The 25980-nt window shown below is 38.9% G+C and overlaps 1 protein-coding gene across 2 annotated transcripts; it reads left to right on the top strand.

The window, feature by feature from the left end:
- The first annotated feature begins 21 nt into the window (after positions 1 to 21).
- Positions 22 to 25631, top strand: DHX35 (DEAH-box helicase 35). 2 transcript variants are annotated; one of them, XM_015881398.2, is made up of 22 exons: positions 22 to 235; positions 1392 to 1525; positions 1888 to 1980; positions 2759 to 2836; positions 5021 to 5125; positions 5604 to 5665; positions 5934 to 6003; positions 6553 to 6612; positions 7227 to 7339; positions 8345 to 8441; positions 9543 to 9701; positions 10979 to 11189; positions 12212 to 12336; positions 13087 to 13141; positions 16528 to 16623; positions 16988 to 17082; positions 17675 to 17752; positions 18750 to 18879; positions 19585 to 19666; positions 20170 to 20241; positions 21666 to 21804; positions 23899 to 25631. In XM_015881398.2, exons 1-22 carry the CDS (start codon positions 196 to 198, stop codon positions 23941 to 23943), a joined length of 2139 nt encoding a protein of 712 aa, XP_015736884.1. In that variant the 5' UTR covers positions 22 to 195; the 3' UTR covers positions 23944 to 25631. The 2 variants fall into 2 exon arrangements, with proteins under 2 accessions (XP_015736884.1, XP_015736885.1); XM_015881399.2 differs by having other exon boundaries at positions 24 to 235; positions 21666 to 21777.
- Positions 25632 to 25980: the final 349 nt, after the last annotated feature.

The following is a 25980-nucleotide window of genomic DNA, read 5'->3' on the forward strand; positions in this document are numbered from 1 at the left end:
GCGGTGATGTAGTCATCGCTACGCTACCAGCGCGGTGACACCAGTCACGGTGTATAGGGAAGCAATTAGCTTCCCTAGTTAATTGCTAATTAACGACGGGCGTTTCTTAATGAGCCCCTCCACACTGATACGGGTGGGCCGCCATCATGACGACGGGCTCAGCCCTTCCGCTTCCCGTTACCCTCTCACCTCAAGATGGCGGCGCCCGTGGGACCGGTGAAGTTTTGGAAGCCGGGTGAGGGCTGTGTGGTAGGGGAGGGTTGGTTCTTCCTTCTTTCCCTTTATTTATCCTTTTTTTCCCGTGGGTTAAAGCGCTTCTGGCCCCGTTGGTGGGGGGCTGCGCGGGTTACGCTGACGGAGGAGCGCTCTGCCCCTCAGCCGGTGGGTGGGCGGGAGGAGAGGCCCTTGTAGCTGTGGGGCGGTGAGGGCTGAGGCAAGAGTTAGGTTGGATATAAGAAATAAAGCTATTTGTACTAAGGGTGGTGAAGCTCCTGTCAAGACCAATCCCTGGAGACATTCAAGGTCGCTGTTCATTGCAGGAGAGTTGGATTAGATGACCTTTAAGGTCCCTTTCATTGCAAACAATTCTGTGTTGTGAGTGGCAGTGGGATCCTGAGCCTTCCCTCCCCCATTCTGGGAGTGGATGGTTATCAGAGTCAGTGCTAATTGCTGCTCAGTGTGCTGCAAAACTTGGTAACTTTGAGTTGGGGTGAATTGCTTTTAAACAGGGGAAAAAGAGGGAAAAAAACCCAAACGAACAAATAATACGAAGCAGGGGAAGCTCCTTTGCTCTCAGATTTTTTCCAGTTGAATTTGCATCTAGAGACAATATGTTCCTTTGTTGAGATGAGTTTTTGCTTTGGGTTTGCCTGCATTATTTGGTATTTTTGGTTATCGCTGGTTTTATTTTAACATAGGGCAGAAATAAACTGAATTTCAGATCCTCAGGTAAATGTAGAGCTGCAGTGGTTTATCTCACCAATAGGCAAAGCTGAATGCATTTGTGGTTCATGTTACTCCAAATAAGACCTGTTACGTGGCTGGCTGGCTTGAAATCCGTGGCCATACTGAGATTAATGTTGAAGCTGTATCTGAACTGCTGCAAGGAAAAGTAACAGTCCTAAGATCTTGCTCTAAGATCTTGCTGTTTATTTTTCCTATGTGCTTTTTTCCCCCCTTTAGAAATTCACATATGTGCTCTTATTAGTGAATTAGCAGGAGAAAGACATTGGATTTGACACAATTTTGGCTTGTTTGCTGATATAGAATATTTTTGACTAATTTTCTAGAAAAAATTGGTGTCTTGATATATACTAGTATGCACCCAATTCCTCCTTGCAAGGAACACATTGATTTTGGTTGTACTGTAAAGGTTAACTGTTGTCATCTAGGCACTGAAGGTCCTGGCGTCAGCGTCTCGGAGGAGAGGCAGAGTCCTGCAGAGAGCAGTGGTGTAACTGTCATCTATAATCCTTATGCTTCTCTGTCTATTGAACAACAAAGACAAAAGCTGCCTGTTTTTAAGGTACAGAAGTTCTGGGGGATATTCGATCAGTTGGGTGCTGTCTGGCTTTTGTGGGTTTGTTTGTAATTGAGAAAGCAACATAGAAACCTTTTACAACATAGAACAGTTGTTATATGATCTTATTCTCTTTATTTGCTGAAATTGATTATTCTCATTGATGGCTGTTGCCAATAGTTTTATGGGCTTTGTAGGTTTAATTTATTTACTGTACTTTGCATTCATAATATTTGTAGATTTGAAGGAATCTTTTAGCTTTTGATAGTACATTCTCTGTAAAATGAATTTGCTTAGGTAAATACTAATGTTAGTTTTCTTATTTTTGTAAAAATCTGGTTTTGATACCTAAATGTCATCTCTTCCAGCTCAGAAATCACATACTTTATCTAGTGGAGAGCTATCAAACTCTGGTGATTGTTGGAGAAACAGGATGTGGGAAATCAACGCAAATTCCACAGGTAAGAGTGTGTTTAGCTTGGTAAAATCTGGTATTCCCTCAATGGGTTTTGCATGAAATATTAAACAGCATCCCAGAACTGTGCTGTAAAATGGAGTTTACCACTGTTGGGTGTGTGTGTGAGTGACCAAAAGGAGTGAAAAGTAAAGCTTCGTATTTGATAGCAAGAGCTGGCATATCTGTGATACAAAGCCTTCTTCCCCTCTTGGAAAGGAGCATACCCTATGCATTTATGCTGAAAGAATAGTAGTTACTCTGCTAAAGTGAATGGTTTTATAACTTTATCAGACTTAAGTTTAAAGTTTTGTTGAAAATATGGTTTAGAGAAGGAAAAGAAGTGTGGGTTTCTTATAAGTTTTTATAAGTTATTCTTGATTTTTAGCTTAAGTAACTGCAAGCTAATGATGAATGCCATCTGTTTCAGTAGCAGCACTTGACTTGTGCTGCTTGGCTTTTTGTCTTCAAGGAGGTTATAAAATACAGGCAAGGCATTAAAAAATTAAGTAGTTCAAATTAATACTCGAGATTCAAAGTATTGCTCTTAGCATACCTTCTGAACGCTGATGTTCTTAGGAAGTAGTTATTACACTTTTTTTTTCTTAATTAAAAACAATTAAAGAAACTATATTGTTTTTAATGCTGAGGCAAATAATGCACAGAAAGTAACTGATTTGCTTCAGGTCAAGCATAAGCTTGTGTCAGAATCAGTAAAGCAGTCAGTGTGGAGAGCTCTCACCTTGTAATCATAAGGACTTCTTTCCCTAAATATTTGTTTGCAGTACCTGGCAGAAGCTGGCTGGACAGCCGAAGGAAGAGTGGTTGGGGTGACACAGCCTCGTCGGGTTGCTGCTGTTTCAGTGAGTTTCTCCATGTCCAAATTTTCCCACTTTATTATCATTATAACTTCGTGTTTACTAGCGGTTTTTGCTGAATAACAGGAATGGCAACTCTGAGCTCCTGAATGAATAGGGGATTTTGCTTATCTTCCTTCCAGAAATTATGTTACTGTATGCTGAATTCAGCACGATTAGTAGGTCTTGTCAACAATTTCAAGGCCAGAATAGCAGATGAAGAAGCTTAGAAATAAAATTGAGTTGCATCAGCAGAACCATACAGGGAGTTTAGGACTGTGCAAGGTTGAGCTGTGATTATCTCTGAGCTAGAATTATGATTGTATGGTCTCTAGCTTGTTTTCCTGAGTAAAGTAGTGGTACAAGTCTGTGTGCAGTAACCTGGTCAGTGGAGGAGGTTGTATAGTTCTTTCTAGTGGCTCATACCTAATTTTCTTGAACTTTTTTTTGTCTGTTTCCCCTGGTAAGAGGGTGAAAGAAAAGAAGAAACAAATTTGATAGTCTTTTCATTTAATTGGTGTGTCTAGGAGCACATAATGTAAGTTAGGTGTATTATGAGAAGGAGAAGAGATACTGAGGACCACAAATTGTACTCTGTGTTAATAATCTGCACAGAAAGCATCCAGTGCTGTTTGTTTTCATAACTGCCACCAAACACTGATCAGGTGAGCTGAATTTATTCTGCTGCCAATTCTTCTTTCTGCAGTAAATTGAGGTGCCTCAGTAGTCCTCATTTTGCCTGTTTTGTTAAATTAATGATTTGTTTAAATTAATGATATTTAACTGTACCTGCAATGTATCTGGTAAAAATGCACTAGATTGAGTAATTGTCCACCTCGAAGGTTCACCTCATCCAGTGCTCTTTTACTAGATCCACTGTCATTAAAGAAATGGTCTGTAGCAGTGATCTGCATCTTGTGCTTAGGCAGTTTGCCTGCAGTGTCCTTCCTTCTCCCCTTCATAGGACATTCAGTTGACATTGAGCAGTTCTACAGGAAATGCTGCATATACTGCAGTGATTTCTCACAACAAATATATTTCTCTTTTATGTCTTAGCTTACTACTTTTAAGCCTAAAATAGGATTACTCAGTTAGGGCTTAGCTTATAGTTACAGTAGGATTTTTCTTTGTGAATGTGGTTGGAAGCTTCCTGCACCACATAAATATTGCTGGGAGATGAGAGACTCTGGTGATTTATTGCTTTGTTGTGAATTGAAATAGACTTTTATAATTATAATTAATGTGCTTACCTGCTTTCTCAGGTAGAGTGTGGAGGTTGTCCCAAGTGAAGAGCAGTAGTTGGTTAAGGTTGCATGGTTTAGAAATACCTGAAGATCTGCTTGCATTACTCAGGCTGACAGTTACTCTGAGTGCTTGCCTGAAAATGGAGTGATAAATGATGCATTCCCCTCCTGTCAGTGTGGCTTAGAATGTCATTTGAATGACTGAAAAAACTTTACTGCTGGAGTTCTAATAGAACTAATGTGTGTGTTCTGGGGCTTTATTCTGTCTTTAGCTTTTAATTGCCTGTTGTAGTTTGATGAAACCATAGCCTGCTAGTGCCTAATATTCTGTAGAATAGTAAATCAGGATTTCAGCTAAAGGAGATAATTTGCTTAAAACTGGTCCAGTGCACTTTTCTTCCAAAAATTGTTGCTGCTTTTAGTTATTCTGCCATTTTTCTATCTGTTTTTTTGCATAGAAATTTAAGTGTTATGAAGAGGAGACTAGCATCTTTAGATAACAAGAAAAGAAGTAAAAGTCTGAGTAAGTTCAGGGCCATATCAGCTTAACAAATAACAGCGTACTCTTCTTTCTAGCATGCCAGCTGTGTTCTGAAACTGTACTTCCACAGTTGCTGGTGTGTGGTCCTTCCCCAGCTTTGTTACTGTTTGAAGGCCAACCTTTGTGGGTCTGACAGTGCTTTTCACAGAAAATTACTTCTAAACCTGTTTTAAGAAGTGTGAAACAGATCAAGTCATGCTGAAGCATCTTAAAGGTTTATTTACCTCTTGCATGTTCAGCATGCACTGTGACATGAAACAGAATTTTGCATCTGATTAAGAATAAGTTATACTTCTGAAGCAGTAGCTTTGTTTCTGTTTTAATGCTGACTTTCTATGGACAAAACAATGGTATAATGAATTTTGCTATTAGCTGCTTTTTGTTTACATGAATCTCTATCGTCAGGTTGCAGGCCGAGTTGCTGATGAAAGGGGTGCAGTGTTGGGTCATGAAGTTGGATATTGCATTCGTTTTGATGACTGCACAGATCCGCAGGCTACAAGAATTAAGGTGAAACAGTATGTGGTTATTCTGGAAGGGTTAGCTGAAACTCTTAAAGCACTTCTGCAAAATCAGTGGGAAAGTTGTGATGCCTGGTAAAGAGAGTAGACAGCTTTTTGGTTTTCCAGATGGAGACCTCAAGAGTGTACTGAAATGGTTGGGGCTATTTAGAGTTTAATAGTGTTTTATTGTGCTAGTCTGACAGCCACTGTTGTAAAATTAAAGGAGATTTTCAAGGTGGTTGTTGCCAGCTGCTGGTACAGCACTAGTGTGACCTCATCTGACTCAAAGTCATTAGCTTCCATAGCTGGAAGTAGAACAACTTCACAGATCATTAGAAAATGAAAAGCAGGTAAAAATTTAGGCAAAAGCTTAGAAAATTATTGTAGTACATACATCACGTGTGTAATTAGGACTGCCTCCCAGGCTTTGTTGGGTTTGCTTGTTTGTTTGGCTTCTTACCATTTTTCTTTGCATTCACTTTTAGTTTCTAACTGATGGTATGCTGGTAAGAGAGATGATGGCTGATCCTCTGTTAACAAGATACAGGTAAGGAAACGTGGACTGAACATTTGCTGAAGTGTATCTTGGTAAACAGCTGGGTGTTTTGGTTTTTTTTTAGGCTGAGGTATGATTAATGTAAGTTTAAAAATGTGAATATTATTCAGAAGTCTGACCTTCTTATGTTAAAAGTTTTCTAAATGAATGTAAGCAATAATCATCAACAAAATTAAACAATGATATTTAATATAGGAAGATACTGATTCTAGCATCATTCGTTCCAGTTATAGATCTTATCTTTCTGCTCTGTTTGCAGTGTTCTCATGCTGGATGAAGCCCATGAAAGGACTCTTTATACAGATATTGCCATTGGATTACTAAAAAAGGTGGTTATTTTTTTAATGTGGTCTGTAATGCTTTCCTCTGTCATCATCTTTACTAAACTACTGCTCCTGATATTTTGTTAGTGAACTCATTCGAGGGAGTTTTTCCTACAGCCCATTGTACGTATTGTCTGTTTACACATCTGACACTTGGGATCCTCTATTATTCTCCCCCCGAGGCTGAATTTTCTCTTTATATTACATTATGGAAAGACAGTCTTTATTTTGCTGATGCTGATTGTGAGAAGTGACCTTGGAGGGAGTTGCTGACTTGAAAGCCATTTGTGATCTGACTCCCACCAGAAATTATGAGCAAACTATGATTTCAGATTGAATACCCTCAATTCTTTCTTAGCCTTAAATATAAAGAGCTCCACATGCATTTCCCGGGTTGATATGCTCATGGCTTGCTAAAGGTGCTTCAGTTCATCAGCTGCCTTGATCACAAACTGTTTTTATAGAGAAGTTACTGTATGCTCTAAAACTTGTTTCTAGCCTTATAGCTCAGAAGACCATTTTTACTCTACGTGTTCTTTGTCTCTTTGATCCTAGATTCAAAAGAAGCGTGGAGATCTTCGATTGATTGTGGCCTCAGCCACCTTGGATGCAGAGGTATATCTTACAAATTTGGTTTAAAGTGAAGTGAAGCATGCACTTAAGTGCATGCTCCACTTCTGTTCATGTGGAGCTTTTCCTGTGTGCTGAAGAAGGAAGGAGCGAATCCAGAGGAGACCATGAAGATGCTCAGAGGACTGGAGCACCTCTCCTACAACGGCAGAACGAGGGAGCTGGGCTTGTTCAGTCTGAAGAAGGCTCTGGGGAGACCTCATTAAAGCCTTGTAGTACTTGAAGTTTGCTTATAATGAGGAGGAAGACTAACTTTTCACATGGGCAGATAGTGATGAAAAAGGGGAACAGTTTTAAATGAAAAGAGAGGAGGTTTAGGTAAGATGCAAAGTTGAAAATGTTTACTCAGAGGGTGCTGAGACTGACACAGGCTGCCCAGAGCTGTGGATGCCCCATCCGTGGAAGTGCTGATTGCCTGAATCTGAGGCAGCAAAATCCAACTTTTAAAGTTTTTTTTTAAAATTAGAACTTTATGGAAAGACTCAAGTTTATGAAAAATATATTCAAGTAATAGTAATTTGACCTCTTAATGTCATTAGGTTTCTCCCTTGATTCTTTGAAGTTTCAAACTGAAAGTATTTGTCTTTATTTTAATGTAGAAATTCAGGGATTTCTTTAACCAAAATGATACCGGTGACCCCAGCAAAGATACCAGTGTGATCCTTACTGTGGAGGGGAGAACGTTTCCAGTGGACATCTTTTACATACAGAGGTGTGTTTTTGTTTGGTCTCTTTGGTGGTGCTTAAGGGTGTCTAACTTGTACATACCAGACCAGTTATAACAAGGTGCAACATTCAATTTGGCAAACATAGCCCTTTTTTCAAAACACTTTCATGGTTTTGGTACCAAGAAATTAAGGACAGAAGTACAGATACAAGATTGAATGAATCTTTCACTTAAGTGAGCAGCAGGAATATATTTAAGCACAAAAGTGATGAAACATCTTAAGCTATAGACCAATTAAAGGAGCTTTTTTTCCACCCCTGAGGTTTTTTTTTTTTAAATAAATGCATAGAGCATCTCAAAAGCCTCCTCAGATTTATTTTTCAGTGGTCTCCATTCTGCAAGTGCTTTGTTCTTTTGCAGTTGGTCTGGTTGATCTTTGAAGGTTCCTTCCAACTGGGTTACTCCATTCTACTCTTAAAGGTGTCTCATAGTACTGCAGTTTCATATGTGGAAAACATTAAAGCAGAGTTCTCAAAAGAACTTTTGAATTTGTGCATGTAAATTCACATTTGTAGAGATGAAAATCATGTTCTATTTGTGTCAGTTTACTTCCCATGGGGAGATGCCACTCTTCATGCATGTGCTGAGAAATGTTTCCAATGACAGGTACTTTAATTATATGGAAAAGATAAAATAGGAACATATGTAAAACCTCAAAATTATGTTCTTTTTCTTAGAGCAGACACATGGTCATGTGAGTTATGTTTGAAGTATGAACTGTAGAATATTTGCCTGAGAAAATGACATTAAAAAAGCTCTTGAAGAGATAGGATATTGCTTGCAGCAGCAGAACATGCACAGAATGACTTTTTAAACTCAAAACAGTAAAAAAAAATGCTGTTTTTTACAATATTTTATTTTTATTTTTAAACAAATAGATATAGAATCATAGAAGTGCTAAGGCTGGAAAAGGCCTTAAAGATCTTTGAGTCCAACCACAACCTAACTGTACTACCCTAACTAACAATATTCTGTGTTCTCTCTCTGCAGTCCTGTTCCAGATTATATAAAATCAACTGTGGAAACTGCAATGAAAATTCACCAGATGGAGAATGATGGTGATATACTGGCATTTTTAACTGGCCAGGTATAGACAACAGTACTTTTTTGCTTTACAGTGTTGTGCTGTTGACTTTGTGAAGCTTTTTTGGACTCCTGCTTTCCTTTCTTTACTGCTGTTAAAGTGACGAACCTTTCAATGAGAGCAGAATTAGACTGGTTCCAAGGACTTCCAGAAAGTGTATTGATGGAATGGTCTGAATTTATCAGAGCTGATAAGGGATGATGGCTTTTCTCATTTAATACTGCATGATCTTGGCCTTGTTAATACATGAACGGTGTGCTTTTTGGTGATAGTCACACCTACAAAGTTGTTCAGTTTGACAGTGAGTCACTGTTAATAATTAATGCAAATGGAATTTTATGTATATTAGTCTTAAAATCTGAAGTCTTTGAAAGGAAAAACAAATTGCTGTATGATTAGATTAAGAAAAAACAAACAACCTAACAACTATGTTTTACTTCTGTGTGCTTGTTAGCTTACTTTTGCAGCCTGGAACAGTGAATTTGAGAGAGCTTACAATTCCACAGTGCAGAACAGACTACCTTGAATGGCCTCACTAGCGTCTTGCATGTTTCTATAAGAAATTCTTCATGCTTATTATCGATTTGACTTTGAAAGAGATAATTGAGTATCTGATGAGATTATATTTAAACCTTATTCTTTTTTTGTTGTTTTTTTGAGAGCCACAGTTGATCTCTGAGATTAAATGCAAAGTTGAGCAATAGGTGTTAATGCTGTTAGTGTGTCATTCCAGCTTAAGACCTACAGCACAGTCAGAACAGATCAGCCCCTCATTTTGATCTCACAAGTTGAGAGATGCAGAGGAAAATGGGTCTTCCTTATTACTGAACTTTGTTCAGCATATCTCTCATTATTTTTCTCATATATATGTGATGGGACACTGCCTTGAACAACAGCCATAACTAATATAAATAGCAGCATTAATATAAATAGTAATTAACATAAGAGTATTGCAGAATGGAGGGAACTGGTCAGTTGGTCCTGTATTTCAAAAAACTAAAATTATATTAGGATTATTTTGATGCAGGTCTTGCATAGGTGATATCTGTAGGAAATTTGTAAGTGAAAGCACTCTCATGCTCTTCTGTCTTGCTGTGCTTCTAGGAGGAAGTGGAGACTGTTGTTTCTATGCTTATAGAACAGGCTCGGGCCCTTTCTCGCTCTGGAATGAAAAAGCATCTCCGTGTTCTCCCCATGTATGCTGGGCTGCCTTCTCCTGATCAGATGAAAGTGTTCGAGAGAGTTTCTCGCAATGTCAGGAAGGTAAGGTTTTAATGTAATCTCTACTATCCAGAAGGCTGTCTGTGTTTTGCAGGTTAATGCAAGTAATGTTCACATTATGAGACTGTCAGCTCGCTCTTACAGAGCAAAACTTTTTGCATCTCCTAATAGTGCCTGTCATCCTTCACACTGTGAACCTAGACCATTTTCTTTGCCTTCCCTTTTGACCATTAATCAGTCCGAGATATGTTAGTTCTCCCTCTCCTTTCTACCTCAGCTTCTCAATCTTTAAGAGTCTTTTTACATACCACACGTATTTATCTTTGTCCATTTGCAGCTTTTGCTTCTGTCCAGATGTAGTTTGTTACATTCTGAAGTCTGCTTTCACCTGTTTTCATTTCTCTCTGTGGACAAGGTACCTATACTAAGTTGTTCTGTACCAAGAAAGGAAAAATTAAGGCTGGAGTGGGTGAAAGCTCTATTTGCATCTAAGAAAGAAGTTAGACCTTGCTTGACTTGAGTTTAAAAAAAAAAAAAAAAAAAAAGGCTTTGTTTTGACTTCTGGAAGCCTTGTTTAGATGTTTAACATCAAAGCGCTGTCATCTAATCAGTCGTGATTAGAGTTTTCTACTTGAGCAGAGCTTGTGTTGGGGCTGAGATAAACTGACAATTACATAGAGTGAGTTGTTGTACTTCTTGTGCCTGCTGGAGTCTAATGGGTGATGCTGTTCATCTGATGCTGCAGACTGTTGAGTGATAAATAGCTCTTTTCTCTCCAGGATGATTAACTGCTAAGATTTACTGTTTCATTTTCATGTGAAACAAGGATTAAATCTCCCCCTGTCACTTCGCAGCAATTATTTTTAATATTGTAGAACATGTGTACAAGTGCAGGAATACTGAATGTGGACAATTAATCAGCTCTGATCCTCCCCTGCCTCCTGCCTTGTCCCAGTGTTACCAGTTCAGTATAACTGAGGAGCATAAATACAATATTTTAGTTCACTAATTATGAACATTTGATTTACAGTTAGATTACATTTCTTTGCAGACACACCAAGTTTTTCCACGTTTATTAAGAAGGAATAAACCTGAATAAGAAATAGATTGTGAAACTGTAAAAACTAGAGTTAGATCAAATTGAGAACTATTTCTGCTGCCTTTACTGTATCCTTTTGTACTACAGAGTGCGTTTCCTGGAACTGTCATATCTGATATCTTTTAAATATGTTGCATGTGAGCCCTGGTGCATTGATGCTACTGACAGCACAATTGAGATTGAAAGGTTCACAGTGTCATCGTTGTGTCCATATCTGCAGGTGATAGTAGCCACCAACGTTGCTGAGACTTCTATCACAATTCATGGCATTGCATATGTAATTGATTGTGGTTTTGTGAAGCTTCGAGCCTATAATCCAAAAACAGCCATTGAATGCCTTGTGGTGGTACCGGTATCTAAAGCTTCAGCTAATCAGAGAGCAGGACGTGCAGGCCGGAACCGCTCTGGGAAATGCTACAGGCTTTATACAGGTCAGTAATTGGACGTATTGGGAAGGTGAGCTTGCTGACGTGACTTGCATTTTGTTTTACAGTGGCTTTAGCGTTAGCTTAAGGAGAACAAAACTGCATCTTCTTTTCAGCAAGAGATAGTTATTTCCCTTCATTACTACTCCGGCTTATTTAGAAATGCTTTGTTCAGACCTGCTAAGCACTGGAAATGGGATCCTGTTATGAAACAGACATACGAACATAGCAGGGAAACTTCAGTAATTGCAAACTTGCAGTGTTGATGTATCTTTCAGAGTGGCAGCTCTGCACAGAATTTTGCCTTTCAGTGATTTTGATTTCTAAAGATTTGCATCACTTAACAACAGCCACCTGTGCCACACTCTTCTGTGACTGAAGTGTCTGCTGGACTGCATGTCTAACGAAGGATTGCAGATGTCTGTCAGCTGATGGAGGAAAGCCTCCTGATGTGGTCTCCATAGCAATAGGTGCCAACTTCAAATGCTGCCTTGAAGAATTGAAGCTGGCAGTGTACAAAAATAACTGTTATAAATGAATCTGTCAGCTGCTCGGCAGTGTTCAAAATGCTGCAATCCAACTGCCTCTGTTCTCAGCTGTTGGATAGGAAAAAGCTTTACAGCTGAACACTGCAGTTGCTTATGTGCCTCAGGTTCCCTCTGATGTTACCAAGCTTTGAGACTTAGAGAGATTAAGCATATCTTTTCAAAAAGTGTATGTGCTTGCCAGCAGTTACCATGTTAAAGACAGACGTGGTTTGTTCCATAAACTTGTGTGTCCAGTGAATGAATGTTGAAATGTGGGTCAAATACAGAATCACAAGTGTAGATAAATATAGAATTTTCACCTTAAAGTAACTGAGAATTCAATAATTAAAATAATGTCATTTTGAGAAAGAGTTCTTTTAACACTTATTAAGTGTTCATAGTCAATAGTTTTAAGTTGAACTGGGTAGTTTTATCATGGTGACTTGCACGCAGGAAGAGCTGAAACCCAATCCCAAATATCTTTGCTATTTCCTGTGACAGAGGAAGACTTTGAGAAGTTGCCCAAGTCTACAGTTCCTGAGATGCAGCGCAGTAACCTTGCACCTGTCATCTTGCAGCTGAAGGCTCTGGGAATTGACAATGTGCTCAGGTTCCCCTTCCTTTCGGTGAGTCTTATACTGTGAATTCTGTCATCTTCCTTTAATGCCAACAGTGATCACTAGGTGACTTGTTGGTAACCCATTGAACCAGAAACTGTTGCCTTGCTGATTTGGGAATTCGACCTCACTGACCACTATCAGGTGGCAAAGTATCTTTTTATGCATCAACTACTGCAAGTAATATGTGACAACTTAGAAACAACAGCTGTTGTATCTTAGAATTTGCTGTTATGAGTGTGGAGAAGCTGAGAGCAGTTTGGAAAGGAAAAGTCTTTGGGATTCTGTGAAACTATAGTTAATTGATTTGCACTGAATTTGTGAGGGGGGGGGGGATATACAGAGCTAAAGCTGTTCTTGTCCATCTTATTTTAAAAAAAAAAAAAAAAAGCAATACCAGTTATTGGATTTATCTAAAGTTTTCTAGCTACTCTTATGTAAAGAAAAGAGTAGAAGAGAAAACCGAGAAGTAATTGATTTCATCATTGCTTTTGGATAAAGAGAACTTGCTTTTTATAGCTTGGCCTGATTCTGTATACTGATAGGATCTTGTGTCATAGTGATGATCCTGAACCTGTTGAGATGGCTCTGATTTGCAGCACTGGTGGTCAATAGGAGATTGACAAGAAGAGTCTGAGAACTCTTTTAATTTTGTATGTATAGAAAGATAATTAGAATGATTTTGTGGAAGAACTTCTGTGAAAAATATTACATTTTCTGGTGAGAACTTAAAACGATCCATGTTTTTGTTTTCCACAGCCACCTCCTGCACAGTCAATGGTACAAGCTTTAGAATTACTGTATGCTTTAGGAGGTGAGAATATTATACTTTGCTTTAACTACATTTTTCTTATGGGAGTTGTGGGGAAAAAAGTTGTTTATTTGGATTTGGTGATTGGATGGGCATTAATCATGAGTCAGACTTGCTTTTCAGAACAGAAATGGCAGCATGGGTCAGCTCAAGCTTTTTTTTTTTTTTTTTTTTTAATGTACTTTCAGCCTTCTCAGAACTTACTTTATTTTGTTCAGTGGTTATTTCACACAGGTAAGCAAGGAAAGGCAGCAGTGACCTTCTGGGAGGAACTACTGCATAGAGTATAAACTACAGTTAAACTGTTTTGATCATGCAAAAGCAGATTTTATAGCTATCTTCTCTGCATTGCCTCGTGCTTTCATGCGGGAACCAAGTATTTGCCATTGATAGGAATGGAGCTCTGAGCTGATGATAGTGTTGACTTGATTTGCTCAGGCAGATCTTGTGTTCTCCAGTTCTTACAGAGTGTTATGAAGCTATGGAAGGAGGTAGGTCACCAATGAGACCAGTACATGAGTAAGACACTAAATTCACATATATGCATTTATGTTGTTGGATATTCAATCTTTCATTTTGTGTTACCATGCCAGTGATGGAAACTTCAAGTATAAACAGGTATAAAGAAGAAAACAAGTTGGAAGTAAAGGTGTGACACCCGTATTATTAAAATCAGTCTGACCACAAAAGAGAATTTATCATATTCAATATAATTGCTACTTTATTTCTTCCTTGGTTGGACTTCAAGAAGCATAGAAAGCATTTGCAGTTTTTCTGTTAACGTTGTTACATTCATTATCTGATCTTGACTCTGTCTGTGCATTGTAAGTACAATCTGATACTTGAGATCAAGAGCAGAAAGCCTGGAGACTGGATTCAAAATCTAACAAAGTGTGCTTCCCAATAGCTCAGCACAACAGGTGTGAAGCATTAGTTTCTGGACCCCTCATTGATATGATTTTGAAGGCTTTAGACTAAAAGGGGAGATTTAGGTTAGTTATGAGGAGGAGATTCTTTCACTCAGGAGGCGGTGAGGTCCTGGCACTGCTGCCCAGAGCTGTGGGTGCCCATCCCTGGAGGTACCTGAGGCCATGGCTGGGCCCTGAGCAGCCTGAGCTGGGGGGCAGCCAGCACACAGCAGGGATGGGGCTGGGGGAGCTGTAAAGTTCTTCCAACTCAGTAGTTCTATGATTCACAGAATCACAGAATTGTAGGGGTTGGAAGGGACCTCTAGAGATCGAGTCCAACCCCCCCATTCTGTGATAATGTAAACAAGAGGAAAAGCAAAGAAGAGTTTGTGTAAATTCTGGAAGCTTCCAGTGGTCTGTGGCCATTTTCTACATCACTTATGAATGCTGTGTTGTAATTTGTGGCAGGTGGTGTGATTCTTACTCTCATGGAGCTGTAGCTTGTTGGCTGGGAGTTTCTTCTGTGCTGGTTCAGTTTCATCTAGCAAAGGAGGGTTCCACCTGAGGCATTAGGTTCTTGGCAGCCATTTCGGCCTGGAACAAGTGCCTTCTTGCTGGTTCTGAGGTATGTTGCAAGGATGAATTTGCAGCCAAAGCCACCTTAGAGAGATGGAGAGGAAAGGTCAGTAAACTCACAGATCATCTGTCTGCTGTTTTGGCAAAAGCATTAAACTCACAGTAGTTTCACAGGAAAGTATGGAGCTGTTAGTCTGTTGGCTGTGCAGCTTTTGTAGCAAAACAGAGAAGCTCTGATATTGGTGTTTGAGGTAGAAAGAAATGCATGCGGTGCCTGTGACACAGGTTAGCTCTGAGATTTTTGCTGAAGGTTCAGGTTTTTGCTGGTTTCATGAAGATTTCTATAAGTTAAGAGATAAAGCTGCCCAGGAATTGGCAAGTGCAGTAAGGGTTGTATTTCTCTTATGCAAGTATGAACCTGTATTTCGACACTTGCATTGTAATATCATGTAAACGTGCAGCTTAGGGTCAGTACCCTATGGAGCAACTTGTGCAGGCTGAGATAGTTCTGTTGAATAAACACATCACTGTTCTCAGACTGATTATTTTTGCAGTGATGTGAACAGATTACATTGGGAGCACCTTTTTTCAGCCTTCTCCTTTGATGCCCATTTGAAAGTCAGTGTTGTCAGCTGGAGTTTATTATTTTTAAGCATAATTTAAAGGAATGTGGATAAGCAGGCAAGAAGTGATTTTATTTATAGCTTTACTTCAGAGCCAGTATTCTGTTGAAGATTTGTTCTTATGTTGCTGTCCAGCCAGGTTTAAAACTGGATGTTTTCCTTCCTTAACCCGTCATTTACTAGTGATTGTACTTGAAGCTTCTTATTGACAAGGTACTTGAAGCATGCTCAGTAGTAATCTTTTCAATATCTTTATCCAAGCAGAGCTCTGATTTCCTCCATAGTTGTATACAGCAGTTGCTTCTAAGATTGTTGCATTAAAGCTGTTCCAAACTTGTGTCCATTGTAGCCCTTCCCTGTGAATTCAGGCTTACTGCTACAAAGACATCTGCACACCAGCTGTGTATGTCCATACACAATTGCACTGACACTTAAGGAATTCAGCAGAAATCAATAGGCTATGGCTTAATATACCTGTAGAAAGCTGAAAGGATGATGATTTCTCTTCCTCCCTACTTTGGAACCCAGTTACATTTCTCTAAATTAGGTGCTCCTTGTTCTAAGATACCACTTGACCAAGGCTTAAGTGCTAACTAATGATACCTTACTTCATCACTACACATAAGATGCATTTTGTACCTGTCTCCAAGGAAAATATTATTACAGTAGGTGCAGTATCTTGTGTTAGTGTAGGGGTGTGGTGTGCAACTTACTGTATTGTCATAAGAAGTTCAATAAAAGTCTTATCAAGTAATAGAGGAAAGTAAATGTTTGACAGAGGTAGCTGTGGCTTTGGGTGTGCTGACACGGCTTGTTGGAGCTGTCCTCCTTTGACTTGATTTGTGGTTTGGGTTTTCTCTGTGTGGCTTTTTGCCACCACCTGGTCTGACAAATAGCATGTTTATGTATGGTTCCTCAGTCTGCTCTGGTGTGGTTATTTATGCAGTCTACAGTGCTCCAGTGTCCTGATGCTTTGCTCCCATCACTTTGTCCTTGTGTGGCTTCTCTCATGCTCTGGAAACCAAGCTGCCATGCCTTCAAACCTGTACCACTCCAGCTCCTGTAAAAAGGCTATAGCTGGAATATGGCTGTTAGCTCAGTTACTGACACACAAAGCAGGATATGCTGCAGAGAATCATTTGTGCTTCTCTGGTTTAGATGCTGTGAAATTATTTCTCTATGATCCAAACAGATGTAACTTGGAATGTTCCTGGGTGTATTTGCTGTATTTTTAGCTCACAGTTTTACCTGGATCCTCAATACATTTATTGGTGTGCTGTAGGTTTGGATATGCACTGCCGTTTAACTGAGCCTCTGGGAATGAGAATAGCAGAGTTTCCTCTGAATCCAATGTTTGCAAAGATGCTTCTGGAATCAGGTAGGTGGGGAAAAACAGAGTTCTCTTCATAGCCTTGTTCTGAGTAGTGGGCATTGCCTCTAGTAATAGTAGCGTGCTATTAGATATAGGCTAAATTTGAAGCATGCAGTCTGTTCCGTCTTGGTGTAGTGTTTAGTAAAAAGAGCCATTAAACTCATGGGCCTCTCTAACAGTAACCAACATTTAACACATAAAAAAATTAGTATATTCTTTCAATTGTCCATGAGAACATTCACAGTAGATACTTTGTGTTGTTATGCTATAAACGTATATCTTTTTTGAATTCATTGTCCTCTATTCTGTGTGTGTGGTAAGATGAATGGGAGAGCATTTCCTTTACTGAATTTCTCCACTTATTTGTCAGGAAATTTTGGCTGCTCCCAGGAGATTTTAACAATTGCTGCAATGATGCAGATTCAAAACATCTTCTTGATCCCTCCAAATCAAAAATTGCAAGCTGTAAGTTCAGTCATACTTTGGTTATTTCTTTTGGTGCGTTCTGTATTTCTAGTTTTCCACCAAGTATTTTATTAATGCATGCAAATTCATATGGAAATGCAACAAAGCTTTGAACTGTACCTAATGGTTCTAGGTAAAAGGGGAAACTGAGTGACAGTGGGGTCCATGTGTCCTTTGCTACTATAAACAGACTCCTTTTCAGGACCAGAAATGTGAAGGCTTATAAAGCTATATTGGCCAGCATAAGAGGTTGTTCAAGAAGGAGGAGGGTAATAAAAACAAGCTGAGCAACTAAGCAAACTTCCACAAGTCCTTCCTTTTCAGAGAACAAAAAGGAAAGTATCAGGTGATAGGTATCTGGAGCCTAATTTTAATGCGTTTCTCTTAGATTTTTGGGATTTATTTTCAGTTCATTTTTCTAATTTAAGTCTGAGAACACCAACTCAATATATATGAGTGGTAGAATATAGATGTTGTGTTGAAGATCTATTCTTTATGGTAAGAATTCTGATAGTCACCAGGAAATACAGAGACAATAGGAACTGAGGTCATTAAACATGACTGCTTTTAAAACACGTTTATATTCCTCCAGGCCAGGCAACACAGAAAGTTTGCTGTGGAGGAAGGTGATCATCTCACTATGCTTAATGTTTATGAAGCCTTTGTCAAAGTAAGTCAATGCAAGTGTATGTGGATTTGCGGGAATGTGAAGTATCTCCTGTTCTGAAGTTCTGGAGATAGAATCCTCTAAGCTGAGGACTTGCCAAGTCTACTATGTGATAGTTCAGCATTAAAAGATACTCTGGTCTTATTTTGCCACAGATCTTCTGTAGTTCCTTCAATCACAGAACAGTAAGATTTCTGTAGTTTAGATATGGCCCAGGATTCTTACTGGTACATAATGATATTTTCAGAGAGATGGGGTTTTTTGAAAGGGTCTTGTAAAAACAAGTGTTCAAATTCTGAGTAAAATTTGTGTTCCTACATCCCTTTTATAGAGATATTTGTATTCTATTGATGATAAACTACATCCAGCTCTAGCTGTCTTCCCTTAAAACACTGCCTCATTAGTTTGCTGATAGGGAGCGCTTCTATAACAATATCTTTTTAAAAGTCTTGAGTTGAACCAATATAACTACTCTAGTATTTAAACAGGAAACTTTCTTCTTCTTATCCAGTTTGGCACTAAATGAAACTTTTGCCCTTCTGACTTTGAGTCTGCACGTGTCTCTTAAAGCAGCTGAATGCAGAGATTCTTGGACTAAGTGCTGGCTTCTGGAGAAGGAGACCAATGAAATCAGGATAAAGAAAATGTTGTTTACATTTTGAGATTAAAAACAGACTGTTTTTTTTTTATATGATGCATTTGTGTATGGAAATAGAATGATGGATGCTTTTGTCTTTTACCACATAAAAAAAGAAATGAAGAATAGTAAATGTCCCTTTGAGATTTACGCTGCCATTTAGGGGTTGCTTGAAACATGCTCTGTGATTACTGTTGCTACCTACTTTTGTTAGCTGCTGTGTAAGATGATGGTTTTAAGCAAAAAGGACAATAAATGACATTGTAGAAGACAAAACAAAACATAATGATCAATCTCTTTTGGATCATAGTCTTTGTTTTACTGGTGGCTTTTCATGGTAATTTCTTTCTCCTTACTCTACAGCACAGCAAAAGTTCTCAGTGGTGTCAGGAACACTTTCTGAACTACAAAGGACTTGTTAGAGCTTCTGTTGTAAGAGAGCAGCTCAAAAAGCTTCTTGTACGCTTTAAAGTGCCAAAGAAGTCCAGTGAAGGTGAGAGTTTGCTTCTTTCTTCCTTCATTTTCTTTTAAATCTGTATCCAGTATGTTTTGAGGGTAGCTTCTAAATTGCCATTGTGCTTTTTGCCATTCTTGTATTTTTTTTTTTTCATGGCCTAAAAATAACATTAATTAAAGCCATACATGTTTTTTTCCTAAAAATGACAGTGAATGAGCAAATTGGTGTATTTTTACAATAAGCACTTAGGCCAACCTTCATTAGTTACATTTTCTAGCAAGAGATTATCACCATTAACCTTGGATTTAAAGGATTTAAAGGACAAGTTTACAAAGAAGTTATAAGAAAGTCACCCCATTTCTTCTTCTGGCTTTAGAAAACTGTCCTTTTGTGCTGTATTCATGATGATGCATAGACATTGAGATCTGATTGCTAGCTGTGTTATGTGGATATGAATGCCATGACTGGTTTTCAGCACTCATTTCTAATTGCTGTGAACGATCTGACTTTAATACTTTGCTGTCACACAGGGCTGCTCCTAAGGACTTTGTATCTGTCTTTTTGGAGACATCAGTGGCAGCTACTGTTTTTTACAAGAGTTTGCAGGGCTCATCTGCCTTCCAGCTTTAATTGCTATCAAAGCTTGATGCAGCATTAGAAGTTGTCTGAGATGATTAAATGATGTTTAAGGGATTTTTATCTTTCCATTGACTGATTTTACAGAAAAATTCTTTTCTTCAGGTGATCCAGATCCTGTTCTAAGATGCATCGTTTCTGGATTCTTTGCTAACGCAGCTAAATTCCACTCTACTGGAGCTTACAGGTAATATATGCAGTTTCATTACAGCTGTTGCTTAGTTGAAAAGCTTGTTTGATTGGGTAAATCTAAACACAATCAGCAGACAAGTGTGCTTCTGGACACTTGCAGTAAGAAACACGTGGTGATTGATTTACTACATCTATGGAGGTTTGTGTGTTCAAACTGCATTGATGTCTCTTTGTCAAATATAAATATTGAGTTATTGATAATGGGTAATCTGTTACTAACAGTAATTAACTTGTATAAATGCAAGCAAGCGCCATGTATTTGTTATATGACTTCCAGTGCACTGAATAAAAATCTGAAACATTGCTTCTTCATTTAGTGTAGATCATTACATTATCAGTTGTTTCTTTGGCCAGGATTTAGGCCTGGTTCCAACCAACAGCTTCTTCATTAAATGGAAATCTTATTAATTTGCTTCATTTCTTTCACTGTTGCTTCTTATTAACGTTCTTACTGGGGATGAAATTAATCAAATTTAAGTAATAAATCTTCCTTTTAAGGACTATCCGTGATGACCATGAACTTCATATCCACCCTACTTCAGTACTGTATGCAGAGAAACCTCCACGCTGGTAAGTTAAAGCAAATTGTGCTTGCTTTGTGATCTTTATAAGGCATTCCTGGTATCCAGACATTTTTATGATTGTCTTTATCAGTGGAGGAATAAACGTAGAAAGTCATGATTTCCAAAGAGAGAATTCAGATGGTATTTCCTTTGCAACTCTGTAGGTGATATCCAAGTAAATCAAAGAAAGAGGGTGATGTCTAACTATCAGAAAGATTGTAGAGGTTGTAGAGCAAATTGACTCTTTTTAATAGGTTCTGTGTCTTGTGTTATTGCTTGGTCTGTGAGCAGTCTCTATACCTAGATAGAGCTAGGATTGTTTTTATTAGGCCTAATAAATAAGTGCACTGCGCTGCAATGCTTGTACATGGCTTCCTAGACGAGGGCAAATGCATACAGTTTGTGATTCAAAATGTTTGAAAACCACCTGTTTGGTGTTGATGGCAGCACTGTTGCTTGGAGCTGCCTTCCAAGGCCACACAGGATTGCCACAGCCAGCTTAAACCCTGTGCTCTCATGGAATCCTTTAGGATTCCTACAGGTTACCATACCTGCCAACCTTAATTCCAGTTGCTTAGGAGCACCTTCTGTATGGAAGGCTTCAGTTCTCCATCTGTTTCAGATGTGTGTAAAACGTGTTCTTATTCTTCTTTCTTTTTCTTAGCTTTCTCTTTAGTTGTATTGTTCCATTTGGCAGAGAAGAAGAGTTTGTATTCCTCTGCTTTGAGAGCAAAATACCAATTAATGAGAAACCACGAAACTTGTGGCAGCTTTACTGTGTGTAGGAGGCTGATAGTGACTTGTGGCTTTGGTGACTAATTGTTCAGAGTGTGGGTTTGCATTCCCTTGGTAGAAATGATTTTGATTTTCCCTGCATTAGGGTATCCTCAGAAACAGGTTGTCCTCTCTGTTCATGTGGTTGTGGATGTTTGAGTCCATATAGCTGGCTGTTTCTAAACCTCTTCCAGGGTATGTCCTGGCAGCAAGTAAAGCTGATTTCTTGCTCTAATCATTATCCATTCTGTCTTCATGAGGGATGTTCGTGCTGTGACTTGGGTCCAGCCTATTGTGGTCCCAGGCTTTTGGTGTCTTTAGCATCCTTCCCCCTGACAGCACAGAATAACTAACATTCTCTTCCGAAGTATTTGCTATGAATACCCTTGGTCCCATTATCTCTTCTAAAACCTTGCATTGGTCTGTCCTATTACCATGTGAATTTGTTTTTATGGTGGTCTAAAGACTGTCTAACTTAGAGTACTCTGAACAACCCAGGAAAAAAAAGAGATAAGAGATTACTGCACAATCTACAGACTTCCTTATCCTGCTTTGAGTATTATATGTCAGCTTGTATGTGTTTCTTAATATGGTGTTAATCACCTCTGTCCCTTGTTTCCTTATAGCACAAACATGTTTTTCTTCTCTTTCTCCTAGGGTCGTGTACAATGAAGTCATACAGACTGCCAAGTACTACATGAGAGATGTGACTTCCATTGAATCTTCATGGCTCGTGGAACTGGCACCTCATTTTTACCAGCAAGGAACGGTACGGAATCGGCATAAAGCCCAAACGGTACCACTGCTGTATTAACAGCTTTGTATCTGAATTTTTCAGTGATTTTTTTTTTAATCTTTTTTGCTTTGTCATTGTTTTCATCCATTTAATAGTAAAAAAGTGTTTTAAGTGTTTTAATGTAAAGGAAGAAAATAGTAAATTGATGCATGAAAGATTTTTGCCCTATTATCCAAACAACAGACATGATTGAGAAGTTACAGAACAACATATTCCTCCAAAAGATGAAATCTTAACCTATTCTATGCTTAAATATAGGTGTTTGAGGTTTCTTCTGAGACCATCAGTGTGACTGAAAGTGGTCATACTTTGCACAATCATTCACAAGTCTTTCTACTCTTTGTAAATGTTTGTACTCCTTGTTTTTGATTATCTACTACAAAAAGTCACCTCTGATCTGTTAAAAACATGGAAGGGACAGCTGTTTGTACAACCTTTATTGCAAGCTTTGCTGTGTAGTATACATACTTAGAGGAAGAAGAAAGAGAAGTCGATAAGTACCTCTAGGGAGGATGCAAAGAAGGCTGTCAGGCTCTTTTCAGTTGTGCCCAGTGCCAGGATGAGAGGCAGTGGGCACAAAGTGGATCACGACAAGTTCTATCCAAACATCAGGAAGCATTGCTTTGCTGGGCTTTTTGGAAAAAAGAAAAGCACTGAACAGCATGGAGCATCTATGGATCTATAGATACATTCTATATCTATGTGGCTACAGTATATAGGGACATTGGTGTTCATGTAATTGACATGGGAGGAATTTTTTTGTTTAATAGATGTTGAGCTTTGATAATTCATCTCAGTTGCGTAGACATTTGCCAGCTATAAATACATTTACGAAGCAGTTGAATACATTCTGCCTTTTACTCTATAATGCATATGACAAAGGTAGTAATGACTGTGCAGGATACACCCTTGAGCCTTTAGCTGCAGTCAGATATATTCTGCAGGTGTGGTAAATGTTGAGGCAGCGTTCCTGTTGTATTGAATCTGCTACTGGAACAGTTCATCCTTTTGACTCACGTATTTACATGTTGTAATATCCCATAAATAACACATCTTATTACCATATAACCTCTCCATGGGCTACAGCGTGGTCTGAGGTTTTCCTTTAAATAGGTGGTGCTGGGACATGTGATTCAGTGACTCGTTTAAGCAACATGGAATTGCTTTTTGGAAGAGGAGAGTTGTCTTGAAATGCTACAACTGTTGTAGATATTCTGTAAAATCACATCAGAACCTGATTCTTCTGCTTGCAGCCTTTTTGATCCAATAAGGTTGTACTTAGCTTGCAGCGTGGCAGAAGTGTTACTTTCATCCTAAAGCTGATGAAAGTTATTGGAGGTAGAGCTAGTTTTGAGGGAAAACACCTCTTTTGGTTTAGTCAGTTATCCTCATCAGCCAGGGCTTCCTCATATACCTCATAGGTGTATAGATAGAAGTCCTTGAAAATCGGACTTAAAACTTTGCTAATGTATCCCTGAAATGGGATCATTTGAATTCCCATATCAGGTTTAAAAAAGCCCAATTGAACCTGAATGGGATTCTCTGTCAAGACTTGTTCCTACAATTTGATTATGTTTTCAGACTATTCTGTCTCATTCAACTTCTGCAGTGGTTTAAGAAGGTGATTTTCATGTTTTTGTTCCACGATTGTGTGCCTTTATTTTTCAGAGCATATGGATTCCAAGGTGCAGTGAAACTGTAGCCTTAGTGTTAATGTGTTTGTTAAAATCTTGTTCTTTATGCCTCTGTTCCTGGTGTCTGTGTTGATGCATTGTTGGGAACACATGTACCCTTCAGTGCACTTATACACACTGACAAGCTGCTTCAAGTGCTGAGTTGTTGATGTGCTTGGAGTTAATACAGAAGTACCTGAAGATATTTTACACCAAGCCGAGGTGTTACTTTTGGATGCGTGGAGGTTGTTTGATTTCATGGATTTATTTTAGCTGTATCAGGGATAAGCAAGGGCTTGGGAAGGGTGGTCTGACATCTTTGCATTTGTTTTAATTTAGATTTAATGAGTAGAAGCGTTCCAGTTGAACTTATGTAATTGTGGTGCATATGCTGAGTGTTTTTTTTTCTCTCTTCTTGCAGCATCTCTCCTTGAAAGCAAAAAGGGCTAAAGTAGATGACCACTGATTTGATGTGACTTAAGTCCTGTGATGGCAGATGCAGAATCTACCAGTGATTTGAAGCTGGCCACAGCCCATCCAGCAGTCAGTTCATTACCAACTTGATCTTACATCAACTTAAATGTTAAATGCCTGCCAGGATCTGTAGGGATTTGTGCATGACCAGTACACTATAGACCTATGTAGAGCTTGCGTTGTGGACATTTTATTCCTTGCCTAATTGACCACTGTTGTTAATCTAGGCATGTTGCTCCTTTTAAATAGATAGACAAAAAATAATTATTTAAAAAAAAAAAAAAAAGAGGACATGTAGGATCATAAAAAAGGAAGAAAAAAGACCTTCAAGAAGGAAAATGAATTTCCTGGAGTTGATATGTCTGCCTTATGAGAGTGGGGAATGGGGTACCCTGCCTCCTGTTACCTAGAGCACTGTGACTACTGCCGGCCAAACTGAGACTGACTCCTGACAGCAGGTAGCTCAGGGCAATGAACTGGCCCTTGGAATGCAAGGGACTGCCATGGAAACATTGATTTCACGTTAGACCATACCAAACTGGTGCAGCTTGTGCTCCCAAGCAGTAAAAGTCTCTTGCTCCCTGTCCTTCAGTAAGTAACACACTATGTATAATGTCTCAATTCTGTACAAGCATATTTGAGAGTCCTTATCTGGGGAAGGGGAGGGAGAGTGGCTCAACCTTTTCATAAAGGATTAACTTTTTTCCTCAATCAAGGGACCACACACATCTTTACAGTTACTCAAATTCACTGATGAGTTTTCACTCTTTTCTCTGCTCTCCCTAGTGAAGAAAAACTGTTAATCTCTCACTGCTTGGAAACCAGAGATCACTGGTTTTGCCTCTTGTTCAGCAGAGATGAAAATATTCTTATTTGGAAACTACAGAACTTCAGTCCTGTGTATTTTTTCTAATTAAGAATTTGTCCTTTGCTGCTTGGGGCTGCACATGTTACTGTAAGAGAAGAATGCTCTGAATGTTTGCTGCTTAAACCAGGATTCCATGGCTGCTTTTCAGTAAAGACCTGTATTTTAGTGTGTTTTAACAAGGTATGATGTATACATATATTTATTTTTTTCTATCAATATTTATTTTATGAACATGTCTAAAAACTTTATTTTTGTAAAGCAGTTGATTTGATGAATGCTTTTGACATGTTAACCATAATCTTCTTTTTTTAATTGAGGAAAAAAAGAGAATGAAATGTGTAAATAGACAAAAATCCCTATGTAAAGTAAATGCCTCCTTTATCACAGGACTGCCTTGGAAACTTGTTTGGATGATTCTTTATGTTCTCCTGTCTGACCAGTGCAGAAAGAGCATGTTCCATCATGTGCAGTGTCTTTATGATGGCCAGCACAGAAAGGTGCACTGGTCCCAGTGGATGGCACCAGCAGCGTTACAAACCGTATCACCTTCTTTGTCATTATCACTGTGAGCCTCACCTTTGTATTAACTCTCTTTTAGAATGGAAGCTCTTTGGGGCAGGGATTGTCTCCTAACCAGAGCTGAGAGTACTGCTGGCACTTACTAAAGAGTTTCAATTCACAGTTTTTTTTTTTGTCGTTCTTCTTTTCTCTTAAAGGATCAGAGAAAGAACTGAATAAGAAGACTTTTAAAACGTCTGTGTCCCTCCGTCCTCTAGAAATATTAAGAAAAATAAAGGCATTGAATCAAGGAAGCTTGGGAGTGCCTCACTTCAGCGAGACTAGAGGTGATTCCCTAGGATAGTGGTGCTGGTCTGAATGGTGATGGGCACGTGGTGGGTGTGCACATGGTGGATGGCCGCTGTCACTTCATTCTTTGGGGAACTTGGGCTGATTCTGGCTGATTGTCTTCTCCAGGTGTATTTCTGCCTGGCTGTGAAGCTGCACATCATTTTGCCAAGCTGAACAGCCAGGGATGTAAAAGCTCCATGCCAAGCTGTGAGCAGTTGTACTGGTGTAAGAATAGGCACGGTAGGTCTTTTGTAAACAAAAGCAGAAGTGGAGACTTGCATTCCCAGTGTGGGGTATTGCCAGAGGTGCACA

This window comes from Coturnix japonica, chromosome 20 (genome assembly GCF_001577835.2).
Source record: "Coturnix japonica isolate 7356 chromosome 20, Coturnix japonica 2.1, whole genome shotgun sequence".
NCBI classification, from domain to species: domain Eukaryota; kingdom Metazoa; phylum Chordata; class Aves; order Galliformes; family Phasianidae; genus Coturnix; species Coturnix japonica.